Raw genomic sequence first — 27,822 nt, 5'->3', positions numbered from 1 at the left:
TTTTTAAATTTTATAGAGATCCATTCACTTAAACTAAAGTTATTGTCCAGAAACCAAGTGTCTTCGGATAATTGTGATGACGACGACAATGACAACATGATACCAATATATGTCTGCCAAAAATATTTGCGGTTGTATAAAAAGTGGCAAGGATAGTACACTGTTAATGGAGTATAATAACAAAAAATGAGTTTTAATCTGATTCACATTTAATGACAATAGATAATTTAGTTTACATTATATACAATGTATACAATCGTAACATAGACTGGTTAACTAATATTTACAATTAAATACATGGCAAGCTCTAAAACATTAACCCAACAACTGGATAATTTTGGTTTTATATACATAAAAACATGGTTCACGCAATCATCTTTCTTATCTGACATATCATACTCAATTTTAAGGGGGAAAAAATGCGATTTTTTTTAACCAACTTAACTTTAAAGGTTTTGTGGGGTTTTGTTAGTGTTTGTTTAGTTTGTTTAAATTTTTTTTTCTTGTAGGCATACAACTTGTATCTGTCTTTTGAAATGTTTTAAGATATCCATGAAATTAGCTGGCAAACTGATTACCAGGTATCCTTCATTGGTAAAAAGTGTTCTAAATTTTGATTATAACAGAAAACTAAATAAATGTCATATAATTTAAAAAAATATAACAGTTAGAATTCATGTAAAACATGATTCAACCGAAAATAATTTAAAATCAACAGCGTAATTCCCTTCTAACTTTTTTTGTATTCAAAAAAACTAACACTTGGAATTGCCACTAAAGTTTTGTTGTTTTTTTGTCATTTTCCCTCGGTGTTTACATTGTATCATTATGAAACAAGAGTGCACACGCTGAAATGTCTCGCCTTCTATACTAATCATTGATATTATGTTGATAGTCCTAGGTGTAAAGCTAAGCTTTATTACAACTGTCACATAAACTTAACATTAACCAAGATAACTAAACAAAGACCAATGAACCTTGAAAATGAGGTCAAGATCAGTTGAAACATGCCAGGCAGACATGTTCAGCTAACAATGCTTCTATACAACATATATAGTTGACCCATTACTTATAGTTTAAGAAAAATAGACCAAAACACAAAAACTTAACACTGTGCAATGAACCGTGAAAATGAGGTCAGGGTCAAATAAAACCTGCGTGACTGACATAAAGATCATAAAATATTTCCATACACCAAATATAGTTGACCTATGGCATATAGTATTAGATAAAAAGACCAAAACTCAAAAACTTAACTTTGACCACTGAACCATGAAAATGAGGTCAAGGTCAGATGACACCTGCCAGTTGGGCATGTACACCTTACAGTCCTTCCATACACCGAATATACTAGCCCTATTGCTTATAGTATCTGAGATATGGACTTGACCACCAAAACTTAACCTTGTTCACTGATCCATGAAATGAGGTCGAGGTCAAGTGAAAACTGTCTGACAGACATGAGGACCTTGCAAGGTACGCACATATCAAATATAGTTATCCTATTACTTATAATAAGAGAGAATTCAACATTACAAAACATTTGAACTTTTTTTTCAAGTGGTCACTGAACCATGAAAATGAGGTCAAGGACATTGGACATGTGACTGAGGGAAACTTCGTAACATGAAGCATCTATATACGAAGTATGAAGTATCCAGGTCTTCTACCTTCTAAAATATAAAGCTTTTAAGAAGTGAGCTAACGCCACCGCCGGATCACTATCCCTATGTCGAGCTTTCTGCAACAAAAGTTGCAGGCTCGACAATAAAAATGAACTGATGGATATGTATAACAGTATTGCAAGTTGATACAGTGTCCCAAAAAAAAGTTTTAAAAATGTTAAAATACAATTTCATTCATATCAGTTTCACTCTTATAATTCAAACATGAAATACACAAATTCAACACAAAATTATATTGGGAATAACATTCAGAGCTAATAGAAAATAGAGACAGAAATAAGGCAAGATGGTTATAAACAATGGATACAACACACATATATTTTCTTAGAACACAAAGAGTTTGGAAAGTTAAAAAATATACCAAAATAAGTATTACAGCAACATCATTTTTTGAAATTTCTGAACAACCTATGAGTAACAAATTAATGGATTTGTTTTCAGATTTGATGTTCAGTATAAATATGATGGCATGTAATTGCTAAAAGAAAAATAAAGATGAATTTCTTTATTTTATTTTTTTTCTTCACTATTTTTAGCAACAAATGATAACATATCTTTAAAAGCATATATTTGGGTTTGTAATCATGCTTTATAGTTTAACTGCTAGAGTTATTCCACAATTGAATGCATGGGGCACGGAAGGCACTTATTAAGACCCACCCATCCATAAATAAAATTTTTATTTGACTTTTATTTATTTCAAAATTATTAGGAAAATGCAACCACCCATATTTTTGAGTGTCCCCCATCCCTCCCATCACAATCATACCTTAACAACCATGACAGTTTATTTCCCTTCATGAACAGAACTATGGTATGTTTCCATTTTTTAGCATTTAATGGATTTCTATATAAAACTACACATAACAAAATCTTCGATTTATTCAAGGTAAACTCTAATTTTATAAAAAAAAAAATCCATACAGATATATTAATTTTTTTGTCTTGGTTTTTAAAGTCTTGAACAAAATTTAAATCTAAATCTTTAAAACAATGCTTTTTGTAGAATTTCTATTGGTGGTTTGTCTGTTCAAACTTACTCTATGAATATGATGAGCTCATGAATGAACATAAATAAACAAAAAATCATCTGATATTTGTAATTTTTTACCTCAATAAATATATCAAATAGCTTTCATATTTTTTTATTCCCTACATGTATAATTAATAACTGCTAAATGGCTTTGGGGTAATCAAAAAATTGCAAAACAAAGATGATGATCCAGTATGATGACCCCCCCTCCCCCTTTAATAAGACATTTATGAATAAAATGGTCCAATGAATGAATGATCCACTACCTGGACAAAACAATACTCATGAACCAATAATAATACACACTCCTTATTTTAAGTGTGGGTACACAACAATGACTTACTAAAACATTTGATTTGGATAACAACCATAACATGAATGATAAAACAAATGGTTTGACAATTAAAATACTGTTATGTCTAACAATTTAAAGCAGATCTACAAGGTTTTGTGTAACTATCTCCTGTTATGACTTCTTGGCACTATCTTCTGTGTTGTCTGGCTTTACTATTTTGAATGTTATCAAATACTCTGGATAGGCCTGGAAAATAAAAAGACATATATTTAAAAGTACTAAAATTAAAATGGATTAAAGGATTTACATTTCAATACAAACATGCCTGTTTCTGATATTTATACTGGAGGGACTTCAACCACTGAATACAATTTTTCCACATACTCTCAGATAGAGTTCAATCACATATTTTCCTACAGGGCTCACGCTACCAGGCGACTTGGGCGAAGAAGTCGCCCTCCTGATCGTCACTTCGCTTTCCCCGACCCCCAAAAGCGAAAACAAGTCGCCCTGTTCTTGACGATAGTCGCTTTCAGTCGCTTCCGTCATCGGACATTTTCAATTTTTACCAAGTTGATGAAACATCAATTTTTTAGTGATAATTAAAGAAATTCAGACATAAACTATTCATTATCTTTAGAAAAGAGGTTGAAGCATTGTCTTCGCAGTGTAAATCAGGTTATTTGATAAAAATACAACTTTTTATCACTTCGTGCATTTTCGCAAGTTCCGGTGCTTGTTCCTCGAAAACGTACATCAACCTAAATTTCGGCGGCAAAATAAGTTTGTTACTTCATTTAAACGTGATAAAAGTTGCCTCCAGTAAATGTTTAATCCATTTATTGCATTAAAACCGTCATGTTCCTTTCCAAATAACTTGTCAAACATCGTTTATTTTTGTAAATTTTCTTGTATTCGTCCGCCATTGACCGATTTCTAAACTACGGATCTGAACCGGACCAGCTATGACCGAAATCCGTTCTTTTACAATAATTACTACGGACGCACGGATGGAACAGCTGACAGAAGAATATTGATCCCAAAGGGAAAAATTACGCATCCCACACGCATTAAGAGACTTTTGGTTACATCTAATTGATTGGTGTATATAATTCCTTATATTTTTTATGAATGTTTCAAACTATTGATTAAAGTTGCTTAACTCTGAGACTATTATACTAATATCAATATATTATGGCCCAGTTTAATAACTTTTATATTTTTTTTATGAGAAACACTGAATTTCATACACAAGATAATTTTTAATTAAATTGTAATTGATGTAATTTCTTTACATTTTTTAAAATAAATTTTTTTTTTTAGTGCTAGATATTTAGTTGGTAGTTTCTCACAAGAACCTTAGTAAAACTTAAACAACTTTTAATTTCAAATGTTACTTTAATTGTAATTTTTTACTCATATGAATTGAACAACATAAAAAGAACATTATTTACATATGGCCCTTTATACTATTGTAAAATCCAAACATTGTAGCGCACCCGCGCGAATGAGCACTTCTCTTTCAAATCTCACCACTTCTCCCTATCAGTTTCAAAAAGAGAAGTCACTTCTCCCTATAATTCTGAAGTAGTGTGAGCCCTGTTCCTATATCCATCACAGTACTCAGCTCTTTAAATAAAGATACATTTTTTTGACAATGTATTTTCTAGATAAAAGTTCAATGATCAAAACAAAACTCATAACTAAGAGTATTAAAAAGGGTCATGGTAGCCTCAATAATCAAAACAAAACTCATAATTAAGAGTATTATAAAGGGTCATGGTAGCCACATTTGTGTGAAGATTTTTCTTCTTCAGAAAAGACATGTAAAAAAAGAAGCTTATCATGACAACAATAGATGAACACAAGCACTTGTCCATTGTCTACATTGTACACACCTGTTCTCCTCGGTAAACGACATACTCTGGAAACATCAGACCTCCACTACTGGGTCGCCCTATAATGGAATGATGGCCTGGAGGTGAATGGGCCATCTTTATTGCACTAAACTGTAAGAAGGATTTTCCCAATGTCACTCGACACAGTAATAGTTGTCTGAAATATAAATTAATATTTATACAATTTTTAACTAACTATTAACTCTTAAATTCAACAATTTACTCAACAGTCTCTCCAATACATATGTTTCATAATATATTGCTTGCCAGGATATTTACTATTTGGTTTTTGGTATTTATTCAATATCCTTCCCTTATACCAACTTTCACATATGGCAGAATAGGTCCTTTTTTAGCTGATTATAAGGTACGAGATTTGCTTATTGTTGAAGGCAGTTCGTCATCATATAGTTGTTTACATCCATAACATTTGGTCTCTGGTGCAAAGTTGTTTCGTTAGCAACCATACCAAATCTTCTTATCATATTTCAACTCATTCTATACTTGGTATTTACCGAGTATATAAGGCTTGTGTTTTCTTACCTCTGACATATATAACATGATCTGTCTTTATGAGCAGGACATCCTGTCCCACCACCAATACCATACACATACTGGTTACTTTTAGACGAATTCTCAGCAAAATAAATTCCTGCAATAAAAAAAATTATTATTTAAAAGTTTATAATAGAGTGAATACTCAGCTTTTTAACTTTTTTTTTTAAAGATTCTACACTTATTAAATATTTTGAGAACTGACTTGATATTTTCTTAAAATATTTTTGATTGAATGTTGGTCCTTTCAAAGTTGCATGCTCTTATAAATCATTTATCAGACTTTCTTTTAGTATGCATTTTTTTACATTTTAAAGAATCTTTCTATCTGTTCCATCGTTATCATAATTATTTTATTTTTTTTTATCTGTAAAGAATGGTAAATAAATCTGAAGCAAATTTCTAAGTTTAAAGTAATTCAAACCTTATGCACTTAAATATAACTACTTATATATATATATACCATATTGTTTAATCTAATAGTAGTTAATCCAATTTAAAGCCATTTTTTATAACCTAACAAGTTTGTTGTCATCTATCAGAGTGCTAAATAAAAACATACCTGCTCCAAACATGCCCCCAATATAAGCATGTCTTTCGTCAAATCCTTTCTGAACTATAGCATTAAGAAATGGAGATCCATGAAACAAGAGCCTCTCATTCTCATGACCATGATTCTCCTCAGCTACTTCCTTCCGTCTATGACAGTATTTAGCCCATAATCTTTTATTACTAATTTTCTGTATCTGTTTGAAAAATTACGACTTTAAAATAACTGACACAAATATGTAGAAATAAATGAAAAACCTTTATACCAATAGTTTCTGAGATTACACTTTTGAAAATATTTTCCAAACTGTTCCTAGAAAGAATTAGAAAGTTTATTTTTTGTAGATGTTATACTTGTGTTTTTGAGTTGATGTTCAATTATTTACATGCTATATCTCCTGTTTTTATGTTGATAAGTAAGTCACATAAGTTACAGAAAATTCATCATTGTTTGATGTACATTTTTTCTGACAGCAAGACCATGAACCTTTATACATTGAAATAAAACATGAGAGTACATTTGAAGGCTGTTTTTTCACTACATCTCATTACAGAAGTTTCCAATGTTGTAAAATATCAAATATGGTACATTTTATCAATCATAAATGCTCTTTTAAAGATTGAGTTTACTTACTTTTAACATATTGTATTTGTTGTAAGTACCACCCACATTGTCTTTATGTTCTCTCAGTGTACTCTCCATCTGTAATATATAATAATTTATCTTACCTTCTATAGATTTATAAAGATATGATTGGTTAAAGGACTACACGTGGTGACAATGTATATTTGATATAGGGTGTCCTAAAAAATATAGTGTTAGCAACCATACATGGTTAGTTACACTCTCATCTATATGGAATTTACTGACCCCATATTTATCATATTAGGTCATTAACACACCATGTAACTAATAATATAGAATACCTTTCACATGCTTAAAATGAAATTTACTCATATCAATAGGAAACCAAAGCTAGACTACTTTTTTAGACTTTTTTTAAAAAGACATATTTTTCTTTTGAAATGCAGATAGCAGGGAATATTTTATATGCCAAACTACATGTGGTGCTTTCATGGCATAAAAATGCTTTTCTCAAACTTTTTTCTTGAAAAGTAGTCAACATATCTATATTAATTTTTTTACCTTTCAAGTTGATATTCTGGGTTAAAAATTACTAATTCAAGTTTAGTTAATTAATATCAGGAACAAAATTTTAGCTTAGCAATTTAAATATTTGACAGTTCTTACCTGTTCATCAACGGAGATGTATTCAGGATCCTCTGTAGTCAGATCTACAAGAACTGTACCTTGGTGTGGTACTGGTGTTAGAATGGAACTTCCTCCTTTAAAAGGACAAAATTATTAGTCGTGCTTTACATATTTAAATTTTGCAGCAAAACAGATAGCTGGTCTTCATGGATTCACAATCAAATTGTTTTTAGGGACTTTTTTTAAGCAGCTTATCTTTTTAAAACTATGAAAAACTATGACTGTTCTCTAATGTTTTTAGAAGGTTTCTAAATATTCATGTATATTAAATACTGCTTTTGGGCTTGTATATCATAAGTTTTCTTCCTAGTTCCATTTCTCATAATCTGTAGCAGTAATGTTTGCATTCATAGCATGTAATTTATAAATGGACATTTTTAAATAACCCTAACAATGTTAACATTTGTAACTGAATATAAAAATATTTCTAAAACAAGAATGTGTCCTCAGTACACGAATGCCCCACTCGCACTATCATTTTCTATGTTCAGTGGACCGTGAAATTGGGGTAAAATCTCTAATTTGGCATTAAAATTAGAAAGATCATATCATAGGGAACATGTGTACCAAGTTTGAAGTCGATTGGACTTCAACTTCATCAAAAACTACCTCGACCAAAAACTTTAACCTGAAGCGGGACAGATGGACGAACGGACGAACGAACGGACGGACGAACGGACGCACAGACCAGAAAACATAATGCCCCTCTACTATCGTAGGTGGGGCATAATTAAAATTTGTGTTCATCTGATATACACTTCAAAGCATAAAATTTGACTGCAACTAAAATACATTTTCATTCTCAGTATTTTGTTCTGCACTATTTTTGCAAGAAATCTTCCACATGGTGAATTTAATTGAAATGATACCAACCTTTTCCTGACACCATTTTTTCTAATCCTTTCAGAATCTTATGTCGATGTCCATAAGCATTTATACCAATGTCTTTTAATTCATCATGTCCCATTTCAACTAAAATATCCATTGTAATTTGTTCTTTTTCAAAAATATCTCTTAACTGTTCCAGTCCAATACTAGTTAAGAATGACGAAACACTAATATTGTCCACAGTTCTTTCTCCTTCAGCCATTGTACGTTCCATTTGTGCCCCGTCCCCACCCTGGGGACTAGATGGAATACCACCAGAGGCCATAGATGCCCCTGCAGCAGCTCCTAAATCTGTACTGGTAAACATTGTACTGAAAGAAAACAGTTAATTTTTTTAGCACTCTTATATACAAACAAGAATCATTTTGTGGAGAAACATATACTACATTATTAAATATAAGGATACACTAAGGGAGAAAGATAAAGCCTGTGTGTTTGCTATACATTTTAAACCTTTTTATGCTGTAAATTACCTTTTAGAAATACAATGTATTACTAACAAACATATTAGAGAGAACTGCTTTTATTAATCATTGTTGTCCTAAGTCAAGTTTCTTGTAATGTTGGTTGTTATGACTAATTGATAGGTCTACCATTGTTTGGCGAATATTACATGCAAATTTTTTGACAAAAACATATTAAAGTGATATGACCATCAATGCTACTATTGTACTAGACCCCTATGAAGGACTTAATTGTTCCATCTTGTTGTTTGTATTTGGATTACTGTTTGTTGATTTCCATTCTTTTCCTTCTAACAATAGGTTTGTCTGACCCTTTTCCACTAATGACTTTTGATTACACCTTCTTTTATACAGATATTGAGAGTTGCTAGTGTTCGTTTCAAAGTAAAATGTTTGATGAGCTGAAATTTCATGGTTGTTGAAAATTATGGGATAATGGTATTAGAGAATTATCATTACTAAAATATATCATGAGCTAAGATTTCTGTGATGTACCATTTTGTGCATAAGATGGATTATGATAGAAGAGGTTTAAGACTTACCTGTTTCCAGACGATGAACTGGTATTATCAGCAACTGACGTCATTAACTGAGATTTCTGTAATGTTGGTGGCTGGGAGACAGGTGGCATGGCATCTTGTATCAAAGCTCTGACATCATCAGCCTGAAATGAAAATAGTCAGTGATTATTTCAATATTTTTAGTTTGTATTTGCTCATTACATATAATTGAACATATTTAATTAGTATCTTTTGATATAAAATTTGAATCTTCATCAAAAGATTTATGAATCTAAAATCTTTCTGTTCACAAGTGAAGAAAAGTAACTCAAATATTTTTCTAAATTACTATCCTTTCAAACAATTCCTTTATACAGGTTATAGTCTTGATATAATAGCATATATTGTAATAAAATTAAATAACATTAAATCTTGACATTTAAATTCATAGATGTATAAAAATATTTGTAATACATTTGTTGAATGTAGATGTCCTCATTGTTTTGTGTCTCATTCACATATACCCAATATGCCTTTTAATACACACAGCAAAACTCTTTGAACAGTAAATGTTCACTTAAAAAATGAACAAGGACCTATATTATTCAGTTCACAATATTTATTTTCCGATTCAAAATGTTTCTGTCAAGTGGAACAGTTGCTATCATCCAGAATCAAACTAACATTGTTTTTAAAGAAATCTACGGTGCAGAGTTTTGATTAGTAAATGAGAAAATCATCAAAAGTGTGACAGCTGCAATATCCATCACACTTTTTAAATAGCTCGAGAGACTGGGGAGTAATAAAACATAAATCTTACAGTTGCTAAGTCAAGTGGTGTTTGACCTTCCTGGTTCTTCAAGGATGAATCTGCACCATGAGCAAGCTACAAAGGTTAAAAGTTAAATATTATTCCAGATGTTAAAACAAAGATAACACATGTATAGTAAAGTTAATAGTGATAAATTCTGAATATAAAATTGACCAAGTTGGTTTAAAACAAAACCCTTAATCACAAACTTAAGTCACACTTGGTTTTTACCAGAAATTACTCATCTTATAAGATGTGATATTTTTCCATTCTCAATTGTTACATTTCTAAACCCTCTTAAAACCTCATGTTTTAAATTAAATATTTAACTGTTTTGAGAGAGAAATATTCTATTAAACCTAATGCAGTGTTAGAATCTATATATTTATGTTCTGAATATACATTAAAACCATCCCTGACTAAACAGGAAACCTGTTTAAACCAAATATTCTTCGTATCTTTACACAAACATCAATATTTTTTAACTTGTATAAATCGTAACACCTGTCCAAAGAGAACAAATTCATGAGTCCAGAAACAGGTTTACTTTACATACCAGTAAAGCACAGAGCTGAGTTCTTCCTTTCTGTGCTGCCTCATGGAGAGGTGTAAATCCCCATCGATCTACAGCATTCACACAGGTATTGAACTTGATCAACAAGGCTGCTATATCCACATGCTATTAATAGATGAATTAAAACTAAATCATTATCAATAAGAATTGTAAATGTGCAGTATACATTTAATGGTGTCAAATATTCTATAATGGAATATCCTTATTAACATGATATTGAAACTAATAATTTAAACTGACATAAAATAAGGTTGATCAAGAAAATGAATAAGGTATTTATGGAAAATATCACTTTATTCATTTAAGATTTTAAAATCTAGATTATTTAAAGTTTGACAAAAAGAGGCAGCCTGACAATTTGAATTCTGCAGTTAACATACATACAATATTGTTTTCTGTTATATATCAACCTAAGCTGAACCTGTTGTTCTGGGTATATAATATCTCAGCAGAATTGGCCTGACCAAAGGATGAAGAGTACTAGATTTAGATACATACCCCATATGATGAAGCATTGTGTAGTGGTATTAATCCTCCTTTGTCTTGTGCATTTACATCTGCTCCATTCTCTAATAAAAATTCAGCTACTTCAACATTGTTATATCCAGCTGAAATGAGAAATAGGAAGGATAATCAACACATTCTTTCTATTCATTCAGATTTTATTGATTCCATTTACTATTGCAAATCTTCAACAACACACAAGAAAGGATGATAATTACTGTGAAAACTGTACATGTCATCGTAGAATGTTACTAACATATACAACTTTTGGTTATTGCTATCTGCATTTTTTATTGTATCTTTGTTTACACTAGTTCTGATGTAAAAGTAATTTTCAAAACATTTTTAAACATAATAAAAAAAAAAGCTTTTCATATTCCTGGCCTGTAAAAATCTTTAATTTTACTATTCACCAAATATTTAAATATAGATTTTTTATGGTGTATTTTCCAGTGTGTTACCTGCTAAATGCAGTGGAGTAGAATTTCTCCCTTGATTATCTCTACAATTGATATTTTCTTGTGTTGATAATTTCTGTACACGAGACAAGTTTCCTTTTTTGGCAGCTTCCAGTAATGCAGCATCCCCTCTAAGTAAATCAGCGACATCATGATCGCCTTCTTTGACAAGGTCTAATGGTGTGTTTCCATCCCTATTCTTTTTGGTTGCATCTGCTCCATGCTGAAAACAAAATTAAAACATCAAAACTCAGGAACTACTGTGGATTCATTTTTCTGGAATTTGATTTTCTGGACATTAACAAATTTTCCATACATCTTTTATTTTGTAGAACACTTAAGTTTGAACAACAATGAACAACTTGGGAGAGTTAAATAGTACAATAAAATTGAGAATGGAAATAGGGAATATGTCAAAGAGACAACAACCCAACCAAAGAGAAGACAACAGCCAAATGCCACCAATGGGTCTTTGACAAAGAAGAAAAAGTCAAGCAGTTATGTATTCAACAATATGAGGATTTTTTTTTTCCTTATTCAGTTGACTTTACAAACATAAAAGATCAACAGATTATAGTTTGACCCTTGCCGTATTAAATGTGTATCATACCTTCAGCAATAATTTACATATTTCAAATTTCCCTTTAGCAGCAGCTTCATGTAGAGGTGTAAACTTCCATAGATCTGCCACATTAACACAGGCTCCATGCTGAAAATACAAAGAATCAATACAATCACTTAGTGCATAAAAATAATAGCTTAAATCATATCTTTCCTAGAAAATTTCACTGAACTTTTAGTTTAAGTGTTAAAATACTGTTTATTTACATATATACTGTGAGAGGCTTAAATACATGTATATTGCTTTACTCATCCTAATGCTCAATTAACATAATATTTCACCAAGAAATTCTTCAGTTTGTGACTTAGTCACAATAATTACAGCTTTGTTACATTTAATGTTTTTTTTTACCAAAACTTACCTTTATCAATAGTTCTGTAACTTCATAATGTCCATAACTACATGCATTGTGTAAAGGAACCAGTCCTCTGAAAAATAAAAAAATAAGTTCAAATTTACTTTAAAATATTGTAGAAAGCAAGTACTTGAGTTAATAACAATTCAGATTGTACTTAATTTGGTGGATGTTGAATTAGATTAACAACTAATTCTGGTGTTCAACAAATTACAAACTTTCTATAAGACTCAAATCACCTTTCAGTCTAATGTATGTGAGGACAATGACTTTATGAAAGCATACTTTGAAATAACTGTTGCACTACAATATTCTAGTAAATTATTGTAGATATAATTACCCTTTATCTTTAGCATGCACATCTGCGTTATGCTCTAGTAAAAAGTCAACCACGGTCACTCTGTTATATCCAGCAGCAAAATGTAAAGGTGTTGAATGTCTTCCATCCAGGTCTCGACAGTTCACAGAGTGGGGGTTGGCTGATATCAATTTCTGAAAAAAATATATTTTGAGTGAAGTAATTTCTAGTACTTTTGGCAAAGTAGTCCATTATTATTATAAAGATATAAACAGTTTCGAAAAAGACATTAAGTGATCTATAGATTCAAAATCATGCAGATTTCAAAATTATAATATAACCCAATGAAAACAGATTTTTGAGAACAAAATTCCGGAACTGGACACAAAATAACTTCCATGTAAATAAACCTGAACCTTTCTTGATGACATAGTTTGAATTTTTCCTTTTGATGTCAACGTATGTTGAGTAAACCTACTTTAACTACCTCCATATCCCCAGCCTTTGCTGCCTCCAGTAACTGTATATCTACATCTGTACCTCCTACAGGGGGGTCTTCTGTAAAAAATGAAAAATATGTTTAAAATATAATCAATGATGATTGGTGGTAAACTTCAATGAAAAAGCAAAACCATATGCATTCCAAACAATTACAGGCTTCATATGGATTACACTATGTGAATTGAACATACTTGTTTTTATTATGAATTGAACATAGTCAAACCTCTATTGAGAGAATACCTATCTTGGCAGTTTTTCTTTTTTATCAGCTGAATACCTTTGCTTTTTGAACCTCAATTCAAAGGTTGCCTCTCTTGTAAATACAGTTGTCTCTGGTCCCGAGGATGACCTTTATATACAGGATGGACTGTATGCAAGTTGGTATTTAGATAGGAAAAAAAAAAGCTTCTCATTCAATTGTCGTAAGCTGTCAAATTATCAAACTTTAGAAACAAACCTTTCAACATTTTCTGTACGTTTTCTGTGGCTAGTTGGTGGGCAGTGTAACCATGTAAAGAGGCAATAGAAGTATCAACCCCATACGACATCAGAAGTCGACATGCTTGCACGTTACCCTGTTGAGCTACACGATGTAATGCTGTCTGACCCAGTCCATCTATTGCGTTTACCTGCAGACAGAAAAAGAAATCAGTAAAATAGATGAATTAAGTGACCTAAAATCTTACATATACAAGCATTCCACCAAACAAAATTTTGCTAAAGTCTGACATTTTATTGTTTAGATCACCATGAAATTTTATAAGAATTAACCACATGAACAATACATGAAATGAAAATTGTTTGAAATCAGTAACAATATTACTCCTAAAAAGAAACATCTACCCTACAATACAATTTGTTATACCTATCAAATATTAATCAATAATGTATTGTGTAAAACATTGGACATTTCAGTAGTTATAAAAATCATATTTAAATACACTTTTTAAACTACTGACTGTAGACCATCTGGATCAAGTTCATATCCTCTTTCACCTTAAACTAAAATTAGTAGTGTATATCATAACGGCTTCAACATTTATCTAACAGAAAAATCAGATATCTTGTAAGTAAGTTAAAGTAACCTGTTAGATGGCAATCTGGATATAAAATTTTAATATTTTTTCAGAGCTTGCCATTCAAATATGCATCATTCTTCAACATTTTGTATCAATTTTTTTTTTTATAGTCATATGCCATCTTTAAATACTACTCACTTTAGCACCATGTTTTAGTAACACATCCATCACATCATAATGAGCTTTATCTGCTGCTACATGCAGGGGAGATAATAATCTGAAACATATCAAATTCAAATTAATTAAACTTTTATTCTATGCTAATTTTCAAGCAATCATAATAATAATAGAATTGTAAGATGATTGGTGGAACCATGTCTTGCCTAGAATCGTTTCTATCAGTGTAAAAGTGTAATGTTGACAAAAATAAGTCCATTTATAGTAAAATAACCTTTTTTTTAATTGTTTTTAACTATCTTTATTATGAAGAAGCTTCATTCCAAGTTTCATAACATTACTTGAAGTTTTGACAAAGTTATAGATGTCTTAAACCACTAACATTAGACTTGTATTAATTCTATTACTCATAAAGATGAAATTTAGGATTGATATGTCTCTACCTCTTACAGGTAAGAAAATAAAACTATCTGTTTTGTGTTTCTTAATATATCAACAGAATTTTGTCTGAACAGATTGGTAGATACGTAAAAATATTTTAACACATTTAAAGTGTTTTGGATCAAATAAGATACATGCTGTAAAATAGTAAAACAACAGACAAAGTAATTCTTTAAAGATGCTGTTATTTCATTTTCAAAAAGACAACCACAAGAGTTTTATTTCAAATGAGTCATAATCTCTCTTATTTTAGTCATATCTTACTCTTTGTTTTTATCGTTTAAGTTGGCACCTTTCCTAATCAAAGCCTCCATAACTTGTTTCCTCTTAGGGAAAGGCGAAGCTGCTGTACAATGCTGTGAAATAGAAAGAATTTGTTAGGCCATATTAATTAAGTTTTACATTACTTTGCCAGTATTTAAATCTTAGACAATACATGTAGTCTTTGTTTCTCTGAATTCAAATGACAACACTAATTTTCAGCTTTGGACAATTTTTCTTTCAAATTGAAAGGAATGTGAGGCAGATGTTGATTAATTGATTGTTGCTTGCTTAACATCCAATAGCAGGGTTTTCTAGACTGGTCTTACTATACATACCAATGCAGTCTCTCCTGTATAAGGATGCTTGAAGTTCACAACTTCCAAATATTTCTTCACTCGAGCAAGATCAGCTTGTCTACAACCTTCCAGTAATGAATGTCCTTTAAATTCATCTGTAAATATATTGATACTTTTTTAATAATAGTAATGTTAAGTATATTGTTCATTCTTACATGTATGAAAATGATATTAATTATATTTATTCAAGGATATTCCAATAAAATAAATGAAGAATGTGTCCATTTTTCAATTTAAAAAGTGACATAATTAGAGATCAGCTACAGTGATGCCATTAAAATTCATACCTGATCTGAGTTTGGTGATATAAATAAGCATTGTGTGTAAGTAAATAACAGAGGCAAAATCAAGTTTAATTTGGAAACTTCAAATTCACCACTTTTTTTCTCACATTTATATATAACTTGAAAGCAGTGAAAGTGATGCCAACAAATTTCAAACTTGATTTTGGTTTGGTGGAAAGTTTCATAACCTTTGGTTTAGGATAATGTGAAAAACCAACTAATATAGGGACGTACAGTAAGACATACAGAGGTAAAACTTAATGCCTCTTAATGTTAAATCTGATGTTCTACACTTCTGAATTTTTAAGAGAACCACAGTACCAAACTAATTCTAAAGGTGCTTACTCCTTCCCAATACCTATAAACATTCTTCTGAACAAAACAACTATCATTAAGGAGTCAAATCTTGTGCTTTCTGTGTGAAAATTGTGTGGGCTATTGTTTTTTCCTGTTTATAGTTTTTGTTAATGGCATTGTCTTGTCTTCTTAACCTTATAAGATTCGGAAGATCCTTTGGAAACTTTTTTATTTTTTATAAATATTGAAAGTTTATAAAAAGGATTAATATTTCCTCAACTTACATTGTAACCTTTCTTGAAGTTCTCTGGTAGGAGAAACATCTATAGCACTTTTAGAATGACAATTAACTAAGGTAGGATCAGCTCCATGAGCCAGCAGTAACGAGCAAACTTCTACACGTGATTTAGACGCAGCTTCATGTAGTGGTGTAAACTGCCATAAGTCCATAGCATTAACACTGGCACCAGCCTGAAAAAGGACAATAATAAAAAATGTTAAATATTGACATGTGATAGCATAAAATTAGCACAAGTTTAATATATTATTGAATACCAAGAGATGAAAGCTGACTGTAAGTACAGGTACACACTTTACTGATGTAATCTCATTGCAATTTATACCATAAATCTCACTATAATACATAATATTAATACAATAACCAAATATATATTTGCCGACTGCCCAACGTAATCTAGAGGACACCGAATTTATTACAAATAAATAAACATGACATGTGAAATATAACAGCATGTGTGATATAACCATACAGCATAACATACTGAGTTGTAATTAATAATTATAAATCATCAAAATTTCTCCATCCTTAACGATCCCGCCGGCCAGGAAAAACCAACTATGTCGATAGACGGCGTTGGAAACCTGTGTCCAAACCCTAACTTAGTCGAAAGTTAATATGCTCGAAAGACCGTTTCCGGAGTCATACTTGGACAGTATACTTAAAAATATGACATAAAACAAAAAAATGATATAAAGTGAAACATGAAACAATAATACATTGCACAAACATAATAAAAACCCAATTAAGATCTAGATATGAAATATTAATGAGAAACGATATATACAAATATCGTTAAGAAACTTGACTGTATCAGTGTTGGGTAGAGAGTGATTACTCCACGGGATTATTTCCCGCTCATTTAGTACATGTACATGTAAACATGTGATAATCACATGATTAATCAGACGGAACGTTAGTACAATAATTTTCCTCTATACTGCGAAACGCGGAAAATTATAATTACATACATAGATAAACCAACTTAATTCTGAAATCTTAAACAGAAATTTTGCTATTCAGTTTCAATTAAGAGTAGTGTTTTACATTAAAATCTCTCAAAATTTGTTTTTACTTACACTAGTTCAACTTTTTAAAAGGCAATTCAGGTCTCTGGACATTTTTCTTTTGACATTGGCAGTAGAGAATATTCCAAAAGTTTTTATATTGACTTCTATTCTACTTTCTTAAACACCAACTATTACTTACTTTAAGCAGCATTTCTGTAACTTCAAAATGACCATAGGAACATGCATTGTGTAAAGGCACCAGTCCACTAAAACAAAATGTTAAATAAAGTAAATAAATGTTCTCTGACATATAAGCATGCGAGCATTGTATTATTTTGTGTGTTGAAAACATTTATTGATACCTTTTAAAATATGTGTGTCTACACTGATGCAACTGAGAAAGAAGGAAAAGGAGATTCATTGTTGATCAAATGATATACATGCGAACATTGTATTATTTTGTGTGTTGAAAACATTTATTGATACCTTTTAAAATATGTGTGTCTACACTGATGCAACTGAGAAAGAAGGAAAAGGAGATTCATTGTTGATCAAATGATATACATGCGAACATTGTATTATTTTGTGTGTTGAAAACATTTATTGATACCTTTTAAAATATGTGTGTCTACACTGATGCAACTGAGAAAGAAGGAAAAGGAGATTCATTGTTGATCAAATGATATACTTTGCTACAGAGTATGAAAGTTTGATCTGCCAATAATATTCTGTTTATCATGTTCAAAACTTGATTTTTCTTTCAAACATCAAAGTCTGACAAAAAATGGTAGTTTTGATGTAAAAAAAAACGGAATGTGTCCATGGGACACAGATGATGTCCCTGTTTGCATATAACATTATAAAGGGACATAACTCAAGAACAGTAAAAATGACACTACCCGAAATTTGCCCTTGATCTGAGTTCTGTTGTTACAAGGATTGCTGTTTAGTTATGACATAAAATGAGAGAAAGGGCAACAATTGAGTCAAAGTTCTGCAACTAAAGTCTTGATGATAAATTTGTCTGCAGCACTTGCAAATTGTAATAATACACGAATTAATTTACCCAAAGCTAGACAAAAAGATTTGAAAGATCAAAATGAAATACTATGATTGTTTTTTTGTTGTAGTAATTATTCTCACCCTTTGTCTTTAGCATGTACATCTGCTCCATGTTGGATCAATAATTGTACAATTCTTGTTCTGTTATACCCAGCTGCTAGGTGTAATGGGGTTGACTGAAATTTGTTATGAAAAAGTTCAACTATAAGATCTACAATCCTTTTTAATATGTAAATTAGAACAGCTACTTCAGGAAAATTCATTTCTTTGCTTTGCTAGTCAACAATATCATTGCATAAAGTTCTCTATTTTTTCCTTTTGCTTAAATATTTTATAAGGTTTCTGTTTTATGTTCAAACAGAAATACATGTACTTTTAATGTCAGACAGAATTGACCTTCAGGAAATAAATAAAAAATTATCAAAAATTGCTACAGGCTTAAGATATTATCAATCTCTAAACAGCATGAGCTTTACTGTAGATTCAACTCTCACTCCAAGGCACAAATTCTTTTTATACATGTACTAAAAGATTGATAGATTAGGGTAATATCATCCAATAAAATCCAAAAAAGGCACAATAGAGCCAATGTATTGAACTATTGTTTTTTTTTAATATTGCCATTCCTATTTGCTTTTATTTTATTAAATCTTGTGATCTTGTGTACTAATCTATGTCTTAACTATTTTCCTTTATTTGTTGAAATGGCTTTTCAACAGTAATTTGAAGATTAAGTTGTATAACAAACCTTCCTTCCATCACTAGCATGACAATTAACATTCAATGGGGTCAGTAATGACATCAACTTTTCTTCATTTCCACTCCTAGCAGCTTCCAGTAGCTCATCTTTTTTGTACTCCCCTGAAAATTATCATTTCTTTTCATTTTAACATCAACCATTTAACAGAATAATAAAGAGACTGACCCATGTTTTAATTTATACATATTCTATTCTTTAAATTATTAAACACCGTGTTTTGGACAACTTTTTATTGATATTTTTTTATTTGCTTCCATTATTCAGTAACATGAGAACAATGTACTATATATTTGGGACATTCTAAAACAAATACTTGGTCTAAGTGTACCAAAAAAAATATTACTTATACTGTAAACAACACAGCATAATACATATTCACTTAAGCTTGTTCATACATTTTTGTTATTAAACTTTTGTTGTTTTTTTCTTTTGATTTTAAATGGTTTTGTCGTCAGACTGTTCCTTATAGTTGTGCTCATTATTTAAATATGCAACAGCAAATGATTTGATCATTCTGAAAAAGTTTAAATGTCATAACCATAAAAAGAACTAGACAGAATTTAACATGTTTCCATCTAATTTCAATGCAGATGAATTATTCACTATCTTTCTTGTATACCATTACTGACAGAACTTTATGATATAATAAACAGATTTCTTCTATTAAACCAAGATAATGGGTGATCATAAGAACCATTAGTTATGACACCCTTATCATCAATATCAGATAATGGTAGATAAACACCTATGTTTATTTACTTTACTTCCTTGGTGTATTGTTGGTCTTTAAACAACTGTTGTCCAGCAAACATCTCTGATTAGGAAGTTTGTTAGACATCCTGTAAGAAATCTTGTTGTATACTTTCCACAAACCAATTTTCACTTTCTTGTCCACTTACAATTTTTCTTACTTTTATTTTTATTTAATCTGCAAAATTTCCCTTTGCACCTTTTTCTATGTATTCTTTCAATAAGCATGATGTCAGAGAGGTGATTCTAACTGAAATCTTTCCCATGTTTCTAATGAGAAAATTAATATTGCACAGCATTTTGCTCAAAGTTTAAACTCTGTAAATCATTTGTTTCTGCTTCTACCAGATAAAGGCCACAATGAACAAACTGCTTATTCTGACATAGATTTGGTGTGCACAGAACCACCCCTCCCCCAAATTATTTTTATTAAATTCAGCTTCATTATCAAGAATATAAAAGCATAAACTAACAGTGCTGATACAACCCCAGTTTACAAAAGATCTATACATACAGTGCTTTAATCGCTCCAAATTTTGTCAACCGTAATTATTTGTTTCATTCTATTACTTTACATACCTGTTAACACAGCTTTTGCCGAGGGATCAGCCAGGTCCAGTGCTGTTTTGCCATCTGTATTTCTGATGTTGGCATCGGCACAGTGTTGTAGCAAAACTGAAGAAGGAGAATTTTCACAATAAACAGAATTATCTGGATAAATACTAGAAATGTCGGATAAATTAAAGTCATACATGCTATAACCCTGTGTACCAGGCCGCTGTTTCCCTTTTACTTTCATTTTTGATTTCATGCAGTTCACAGACTTAGGTCCCAGAATAATTTTCCATTGAAATTAAGGTCAGTAAATACTCAATGCGTCCATAAATATATACGGTAATCAATATACAAATATCACTTCATATTCCACCTCACAGAACACACTATGGAAAGATATTCACAGTACATATAAATTCCATGTTTACAAAAAATTTACTATATTCTAACACTGTCATAATACACCTCCCATCTTAAAATTCACTCATAATTTGTCTTGTTCAAAAACTGACCACTGGTCAAACACTGAACACCTTGAAGTGACAAACACCACTCAAAGACATTGGGTGACATGTGTCAGCAGGGCCATAAAACTGATCTGACATGCTTCAATGAACATGAATTGATTAATTCTTATCACCTTATATAACTCAATTATTAATCAATGATTGCAATAAAAACAACTGGTCTGTGACAAGTGAAATAAATGTTTAACTACTGATTTATCAATAGATGTCTTGCTGTCATCCCTTTCATTAACTAGCTGTTAGCATATGGGTTTATTTTGGCAATACTTACTATTATTTTACAGTCTTAAGATGACAATTGACATTACTTTTTTTTTAAATATTGTATCATATCACTTTATAATGCTCACTTAAACTGTAATTAGTTTTACCATTCTCATACAAATAATTGCTTGACAGTTTATTTAATGTATTTATTAGGTTGATATATAACATTTGATTAAAACTTCTATTTTACATTTTTTATCATATGTATTAAATATTAAATTGCTTGTCTTCATACACATTTTCAATATTTTATATAAACAAAAATCAAATATTAATAAAATTTAATCTAAATTGTTTTTGGTGCTGAATTAACAAACCTTTTCTATAAAACAACCAATTCCATGATTATCATAAAACATTAAGGTACAAATTTAATAAAAATTTGAAAAAAAATCAGTTCAAAACTACACTGTTTTTCATCATTTTATACATAATAATAGATATTTTAATAAACTTTTTTGGCAATATTTTTGTATTGATGACAATTCTATTATTTAATTCAGAAACTTGGCCAGAGGGAAATGTTGTATGACACAACTGTTGCCACTCACTATGTGTTAATCCAATAAAACAACTTCACTATCCAGACATTACAAATCAATCAATCGTATGGACTGCTGGCATCCAAACATGTATATACTTGTATTTTAATTTTAATTTCGGATTGTTCCTCACTATTTTTCATGTTAATTCAAATTTAATAAGCAGATTTAAAATTTACTTTAAACCTTTCAGCTTACTGAACATTAAATTAACTTTGAGGCAAGGAGAGTAATGAGGTAGATTTAAAGAGTACTGTGTTTGAAGAGTTGTCACTGTCAAATACAACTGATGTTGACTAAGATAACGCAAGTTTTTTTGCCAATGAGGCCACAATTAAAAATATTTCAGTTTGCCCAAACCCGACCCATGATGACTGGGTGTGGGTAGGTAGGCAAATTCTTTTTTTTTTTTTTTTTTTTTATCCGAATTTGCATGAAAATATTAAAAGATCTTAAAACAGTATATCTTTTTTTTCTCTGTCAAACCTTTGAAGAGACAACCAAAAGCCACGAATTTAAAATGAGACTTGTAAATTTGAACTTTTTGAATAAAAGGGCATCTAATTTACGTGATGAAGGAAGATTATACTTAAAGACAACAATTTATCAAGAAATAATTCCTTTTTATTCAGTAAAATCAAAATCTTCTTGCAAGATTGTAAATTCACAACTTCCGGATCAATTTCCCGTCAGAATAACATTGAAAATATTCGATTGCACATGGTTTTGAACAAATCTACCTGAATATTCTTATCAGATATTCGATAACACAATGAAATTAACATTGAGCATATAGGTAAGGGTTTGGTAGTACAAACAACTACAGCGTAAAGTACTGTGCCAATTCACTTGTTTTACTTCTTTACGTTCGTTAAATCAGAAGATAAAAACAGAGAACATCGAATATCGATTAACTGCGTCTCTTATACGCTTTCTTTTAATCTTATTCGCAATTACTTTCAAACGCAAAGACGACAAACATTAAGTTTTGTACGATGACGGAGCGGACCCAAAATAAATCCAAACAAGAATGTGTCCAAAGTACACGGATGCCCCACTCGCACTATCATTTGCCATGTTCAATGGACCGTGAAATTGGATAAAAAATATGATTAAGCATTAAAATTAGAAAGATAATATCATAGGGAACATGTGTACTAAGTTTCAAGTTGATTAGACTTCAACTTCATCAAAAACTACCTTGACCAAAAACTTTAACCTGAAACATGCACTTTCATTTTCTATGTTCAGTGGCCCGTGAAATTGGGGTCAAAAGTTTAATTTGGCTTTAAAATTAGAAAGATCATATCATAAGGAACATGTGTACTACGTTTCAAGTTGATTGGACTTCAACTTCATCAAAAACTACCTTGACCAAAAACTTTAACCTGAAGCGGGACAGACGGACGAACAGACAGACGGACGAACGGACGCACAGACCAGAAAACATAATGCCCCTCTACTATCGTAGGTGGGGCATAAAAAAACATTAAAAAAAGAATTTGAGTCGGCAGGTTTATTTTGGGTCGGTCGCGTTTGGGCAAACATACAATCTTTTTATTTTGGCCTGACTTCAATAGAGGAATTGATAGAAGACATCATCCAATTAAAATTACTGTTATATGCTTAATTGCATTATAATACAAAATATCACGTAAATTACAAAGAAAACAGATATTACTTATAACCATTTGGGTCAACATCTTTAATTGTTTTTACATATAAATATGCAGATATGGCAACGTTTTTTCCTGTAGCTCAGTCCATATTGTAAACTTGGATATGTATGATAGCTCGTTTTGAAGCTGTGACATTTTCACATATGTGGTTAAATTTTCAGGGTACAAAGTGAGACTACTTTTTTGTAGATTAGCATACCCGAACATCCTTTCGTGATGCGGCTCCTCTGGGTAATTTTTTTTTAACACAATTAGTTCTTTGAAAATTTAATACTTTGAACACATTTAATAGGTCCATAGATTTTACACATTTATTCTATGTTCCTCTACTTTCGTAATCACCATAAATGGTTAAGCTCAGTCAATTGTAGAAACATGTCCAATATCACTCATTTCGAGGCACATTATGAATATTGACCCATTTGGCAATGAACTCTGTAAAAGTGAATGCCAAAGCTATCAAAAATAAACTTCACTAATATTTTATGTTATTCCTTGAAAGAGGTTTTGATTGAAGTATCTGATATACTGTATCCATTGCTTCCAAAGCAGAAATAAACACAAAAAGGTTTAACAAGGAATTATTTGAATCTGAGTTATTTTGAAATCTAGACAATTGATAAGAAATTTAAGATAAAACTAACCCTTCTAAATATAGGTCCACCTTTCAAGAAGGAGATACCATTTCAGTCATTAAAACTCAAGTTTCATGACAATCTACATTGTATGAAGGTTAACCAGATGCTCCACAGGGCGCAGCTATATACAACCCCAGAGGTTGAACCCTGAACAGTTGGGGCAAGTATGGACACAACATTTAAGCTGGATTCAGCTCTAAATTTGGATTGTGATTAAATAGTTGACACAGCATAGGTTTCTGACACAGAATGAATGTGGTCTAATGAACTTAAAATATTTTTTTTGAATTTGAGCAATTCACTATGCTGTTGAATATTAATCCTCTCAAAAAAATGTTTGAAGAAATTTTCTTTTTATTTATGAAATCTGAAATGAGAAAAATTTAACCCCCTCCCCCCCGATTTTTTCTTCACATCCCCCTTTCCCTTTTACCAATTTTAAAAGGGTTAGGGTAAAAATATGAAAGTATGAAAAGAGCTTGCTACTAAAATAAAGCCTTTAGGAAAAGTTTTGACCTGCACAAATATATGATGTATAAGAAATATCAGAAATAACAACTTACCTATACAAACATCGATTTTCCCTTTGATAGCAGCTTCATGAAGAGGTGTATAATTCCAATTGTCTCTTGCATTAGCATCTCCGCCACTTCTGAGCAATAGCTGAACAACCTCAGCATGTCCAAAGGAGCAGGCATTATGAAGGGGAATCAATCCACCATCATCCTTAGCATGGACACTAGCACCACATTCAAGAAGATGCTCTACTACATCCTTTCTACCAAATCCTGTAACGTATAATTGTGATATTTAATTCTACTCATACTCAATCTAAAATAATTATTCATAAGACATAACATCGCATGTGACTGCTAAATATAGATTTTTACCACTGCATCAAGTGTGATACAATACAATATTTATCCTCTAGAGATAGTTTAAATTTTCAAATTTAAATTGTGAGGCTCGCCGAGCCTTTTAAATATTTAAATTTAGCTGTGGAGTGCGGATAAATATGATTACACAAGATTTAACAGTGGAATCAGTTTCTCAAACTATTTTTAAACAATATGAAAGCAAATGTATTCCTTCTTTTCAAGTGATCTACAAAAAGAGGTGTGTTTTTCATCAGACATGGTCGCATTTTTTCATGCCGTCATATTAAAAAATTCAGAGGAAAGAAAAAGAATTTGACATCATTATCGAATTTTAACAATGAAAAACTGAGATCAAAGGAACCACACATTGATTTAATAAATATAATCAACATGGAAGGAAAAGGAGAAATCATGTAAGAATTAGAGAAAGTGGTATATATTCATCATGTTCAAAGGATTCCCAAATACAGTTCTGGAATAAAAAATGTTTAAGAAAGATGAAGGGGTCTATGACCATCAAATAAAACAAGTGACCTGGATTACAGTGGAGTCCCTGGTTTCTGTGTGGCCAGTGATATCCCAATTAGCTGATTTCGTTCTATCAACATAGTTTCACAAATAAAATAATTCTTGTTATTGTTTTAGCCTTCCAAAGGGATAAAAAAAAGAATAAAATTGATAAGTGGAAGAGTTAATTCATAATTACTGTAATCCCCTGATTTACCATATTTGGCTAATTTCCATTAAAACAAAAATACATCATCAGATAAAATTTGTTTTATTTTGACTAAAAAATAACTTTAATTATGTTAAAGGTAATTTAAATTCTATTAAACAAAGAATTAATGACCAATGTTTGCAAGTCCAGAATGCAAATATATTTGAATCCAAAAAGTTAGACTTTTTCAAGAGTGTCTACATAATGGGCAGAAGACCACCCTATGTTGATATATTGAAAAACAGAAGTGACAGAGCAGCAATATGTAAGATCCGTATAAGCGCTCATATACTGATGATTGAAAGAGGGAGACATCTAAATATTCTCAGAAATGAGAGATTCTGCTCTGTATGTAATTCTGGTCAAATTGAAAATGAAAAACATTTTCTTTTATATTGTGAAAAATACTCAACTAAAAGTGGCATATTTTACCATAAAGATTCAAATATAATCGTTGATCCTACAAAATTTCAAAAACATGAAAATAATATAATCTTTTTATTAAATAATAATTCATACACAATCCTAAAATTGACTTCCTCTTTCATCTCAGACAGTTTGAACCTGCGTAAAGCAGAACAAACTCTATAAAATTGTCAATATGTCTAATTCATAATCATTGTTTATAATTATAATATTACATATCAATATAGTCATTATTTGCAATACTTATTATGTTTGACCAACTATGTAATTCATATACCATGAGCCTTAACCATTTAATTTATTGTTGATGAGTTTGTGCTAATAAAATATTTGTAAAACATTTGTATTTGTATTTATATCAGATTGAAATTTTTTTTGCCCTGCATCCTTTGCAGTGTGTTAGGTTCAAATTCAGCTATATTTCATAGTATAAAATCTTTCCTTTATTGAAAATAAGCTTTTTTTGGAAGGCATGCACGAAATAACTGGACATTGGAGGAATTCTCAGATAAGGGGTTTCCCTAATTTTGGACACACATAACACTAAATATTGAGGGTGAAACCATACAAACAGAAAATTTTATGAAATAAAAGTATGTTATGAATGTGTTCACACAATATTATCCAATTATTGGTTTTATCAGTTGAATGAAGTGAAGTCATAACTCTTACATGTAAGTGTGCCGAGAAACCAGACTGCACCCTAGTCCAAATAATTATGGCTTGAAAAGCTATATTAATTTTTGCTTTGCCAGCTTTCTGCAGCATAGTACAATGTAGTAAGATTTAGAGAGGGGGGGATAGGAGGGGTCCTGATCCCGAAATCCCGGGTTTAAACACATGAAATCCCGGGCTTAAAAACACGAAATCCAGAGGTCCCGAAATTAGAATAAAGAAATTCCCGGATCCCGAAAGTGTCAATCCCGAAATCCTGAGCTTAAAAACACCCGATCCCGGAGTCCCGATAAAGCTTTAAGGTCCTATCCCCCCTCATTTAGACATTTAAGTAAATAAATAAAATAGTCTTTCAAGACATCATAAGAATTTGGACTAGCCTTTGATATGCAGATACATATGCATGATGTAAATATTTATTATGACTAAATTATATCATAATATGCAATGATATGAGAATAAAATTTAGATTGGTATTTAATATTTTTCAATCAATTCATTAGGACAAAGTCTGTTTAAATTCTTGAGTATCAGATTTATCTTTTCTAAATTACAGAGGCTTGAAAAGGGTAAGGTGGTTGTAGGTGAGGCGATTTTCAAAATTCAAATGTAGAAACGAAAACAAACCTGCAGCGAAATGGAGAGGAGACGACTTCCGCCCTGCTGTATCTTTCGAGTTCACATTGTGACAATTGACTAGCTTTTTTACTTTGTTCAAATCTCCATTTCTGCAAGCTTCGAAAAGTTCTCTTCCAGGATCATTATGGGACGGAGAACCTCCTATTTCACTCTGGAGAAGCGAGCGACGGGTTGTCGCCATCTCCAATTTTCATAATTCTCGCAAGCTATCGCCAGATGCGAGATATATTGAGTAAAGGAGAGATTTAATTTATTTTTAAAATTCCGTATTTTTCACAAATTATAGATTAAAAAATA

The 27,822-nt window shown here is 31.0% G+C and overlaps 1 protein-coding gene across 3 annotated transcripts; it reads right to left on the bottom strand.

The window, feature by feature from the left end:
* Nucleotides 1-191: 191 nt before the first annotated feature.
* LOC139520704 (poly [ADP-ribose] polymerase tankyrase-1-like) lies at nucleotides 192-27,753 on the bottom strand. Of its 3 annotated transcripts, none has more exons than XM_071313583.1 (28): nucleotides 27,514-27,753; nucleotides 24,753-24,977; nucleotides 20,561-20,656; nucleotides 19,220-19,332; nucleotides 18,553-18,647; nucleotides 17,609-17,675; nucleotides 16,386-16,572; nucleotides 15,500-15,615; nucleotides 15,165-15,256; nucleotides 14,481-14,559; nucleotides 13,721-13,892; nucleotides 13,241-13,320; nucleotides 12,805-12,956; nucleotides 12,471-12,537; nucleotides 12,098-12,196; nucleotides 11,491-11,710; nucleotides 11,024-11,133; nucleotides 10,508-10,630; nucleotides 9,961-10,026; nucleotides 9,183-9,304; nucleotides 8,162-8,487; nucleotides 7,268-7,362; nucleotides 6,650-6,718; nucleotides 6,029-6,212; nucleotides 5,455-5,563; nucleotides 4,912-5,068; nucleotides 1,341-3,259; nucleotides 192-805 (listed from the first exon to the last, which is right to left on the bottom strand). In XM_071313583.1, the coding sequence occupies exons 1-27, from the start codon at nucleotides 27,704-27,706 to the stop codon at nucleotides 3,185-3,187; spliced, it is 3,489 nt and encodes a 1,162-aa protein (XP_071169684.1). In that variant the 5' UTR covers nucleotides 27,707-27,753; the 3' UTR covers nucleotides 192-805; nucleotides 1,341-3,184. The 3 variants fall into 3 exon arrangements, with proteins under 3 accessions (XP_071169684.1, XP_071169685.1, XP_071169686.1); XM_071313584.1 differs by having other exon boundaries at nucleotides 192-1,154; nucleotides 1,627-3,259; XM_071313585.1 differs by having other exon boundaries at nucleotides 13,250-13,320.
* Between the last annotated feature and the right edge of the window lie 69 nt (nucleotides 27,754-27,822).

Source organism: Mytilus edulis, chromosome 4 (genome assembly GCF_963676685.1).
Source record: "Mytilus edulis chromosome 4, xbMytEdul2.2, whole genome shotgun sequence".
Lineage (NCBI taxonomy): Eukaryota > Metazoa > Mollusca > Bivalvia > Mytilida > Mytilidae > Mytilus > Mytilus edulis.
This window is presented reverse-complemented; position numbering and strand designations above follow the sequence as displayed.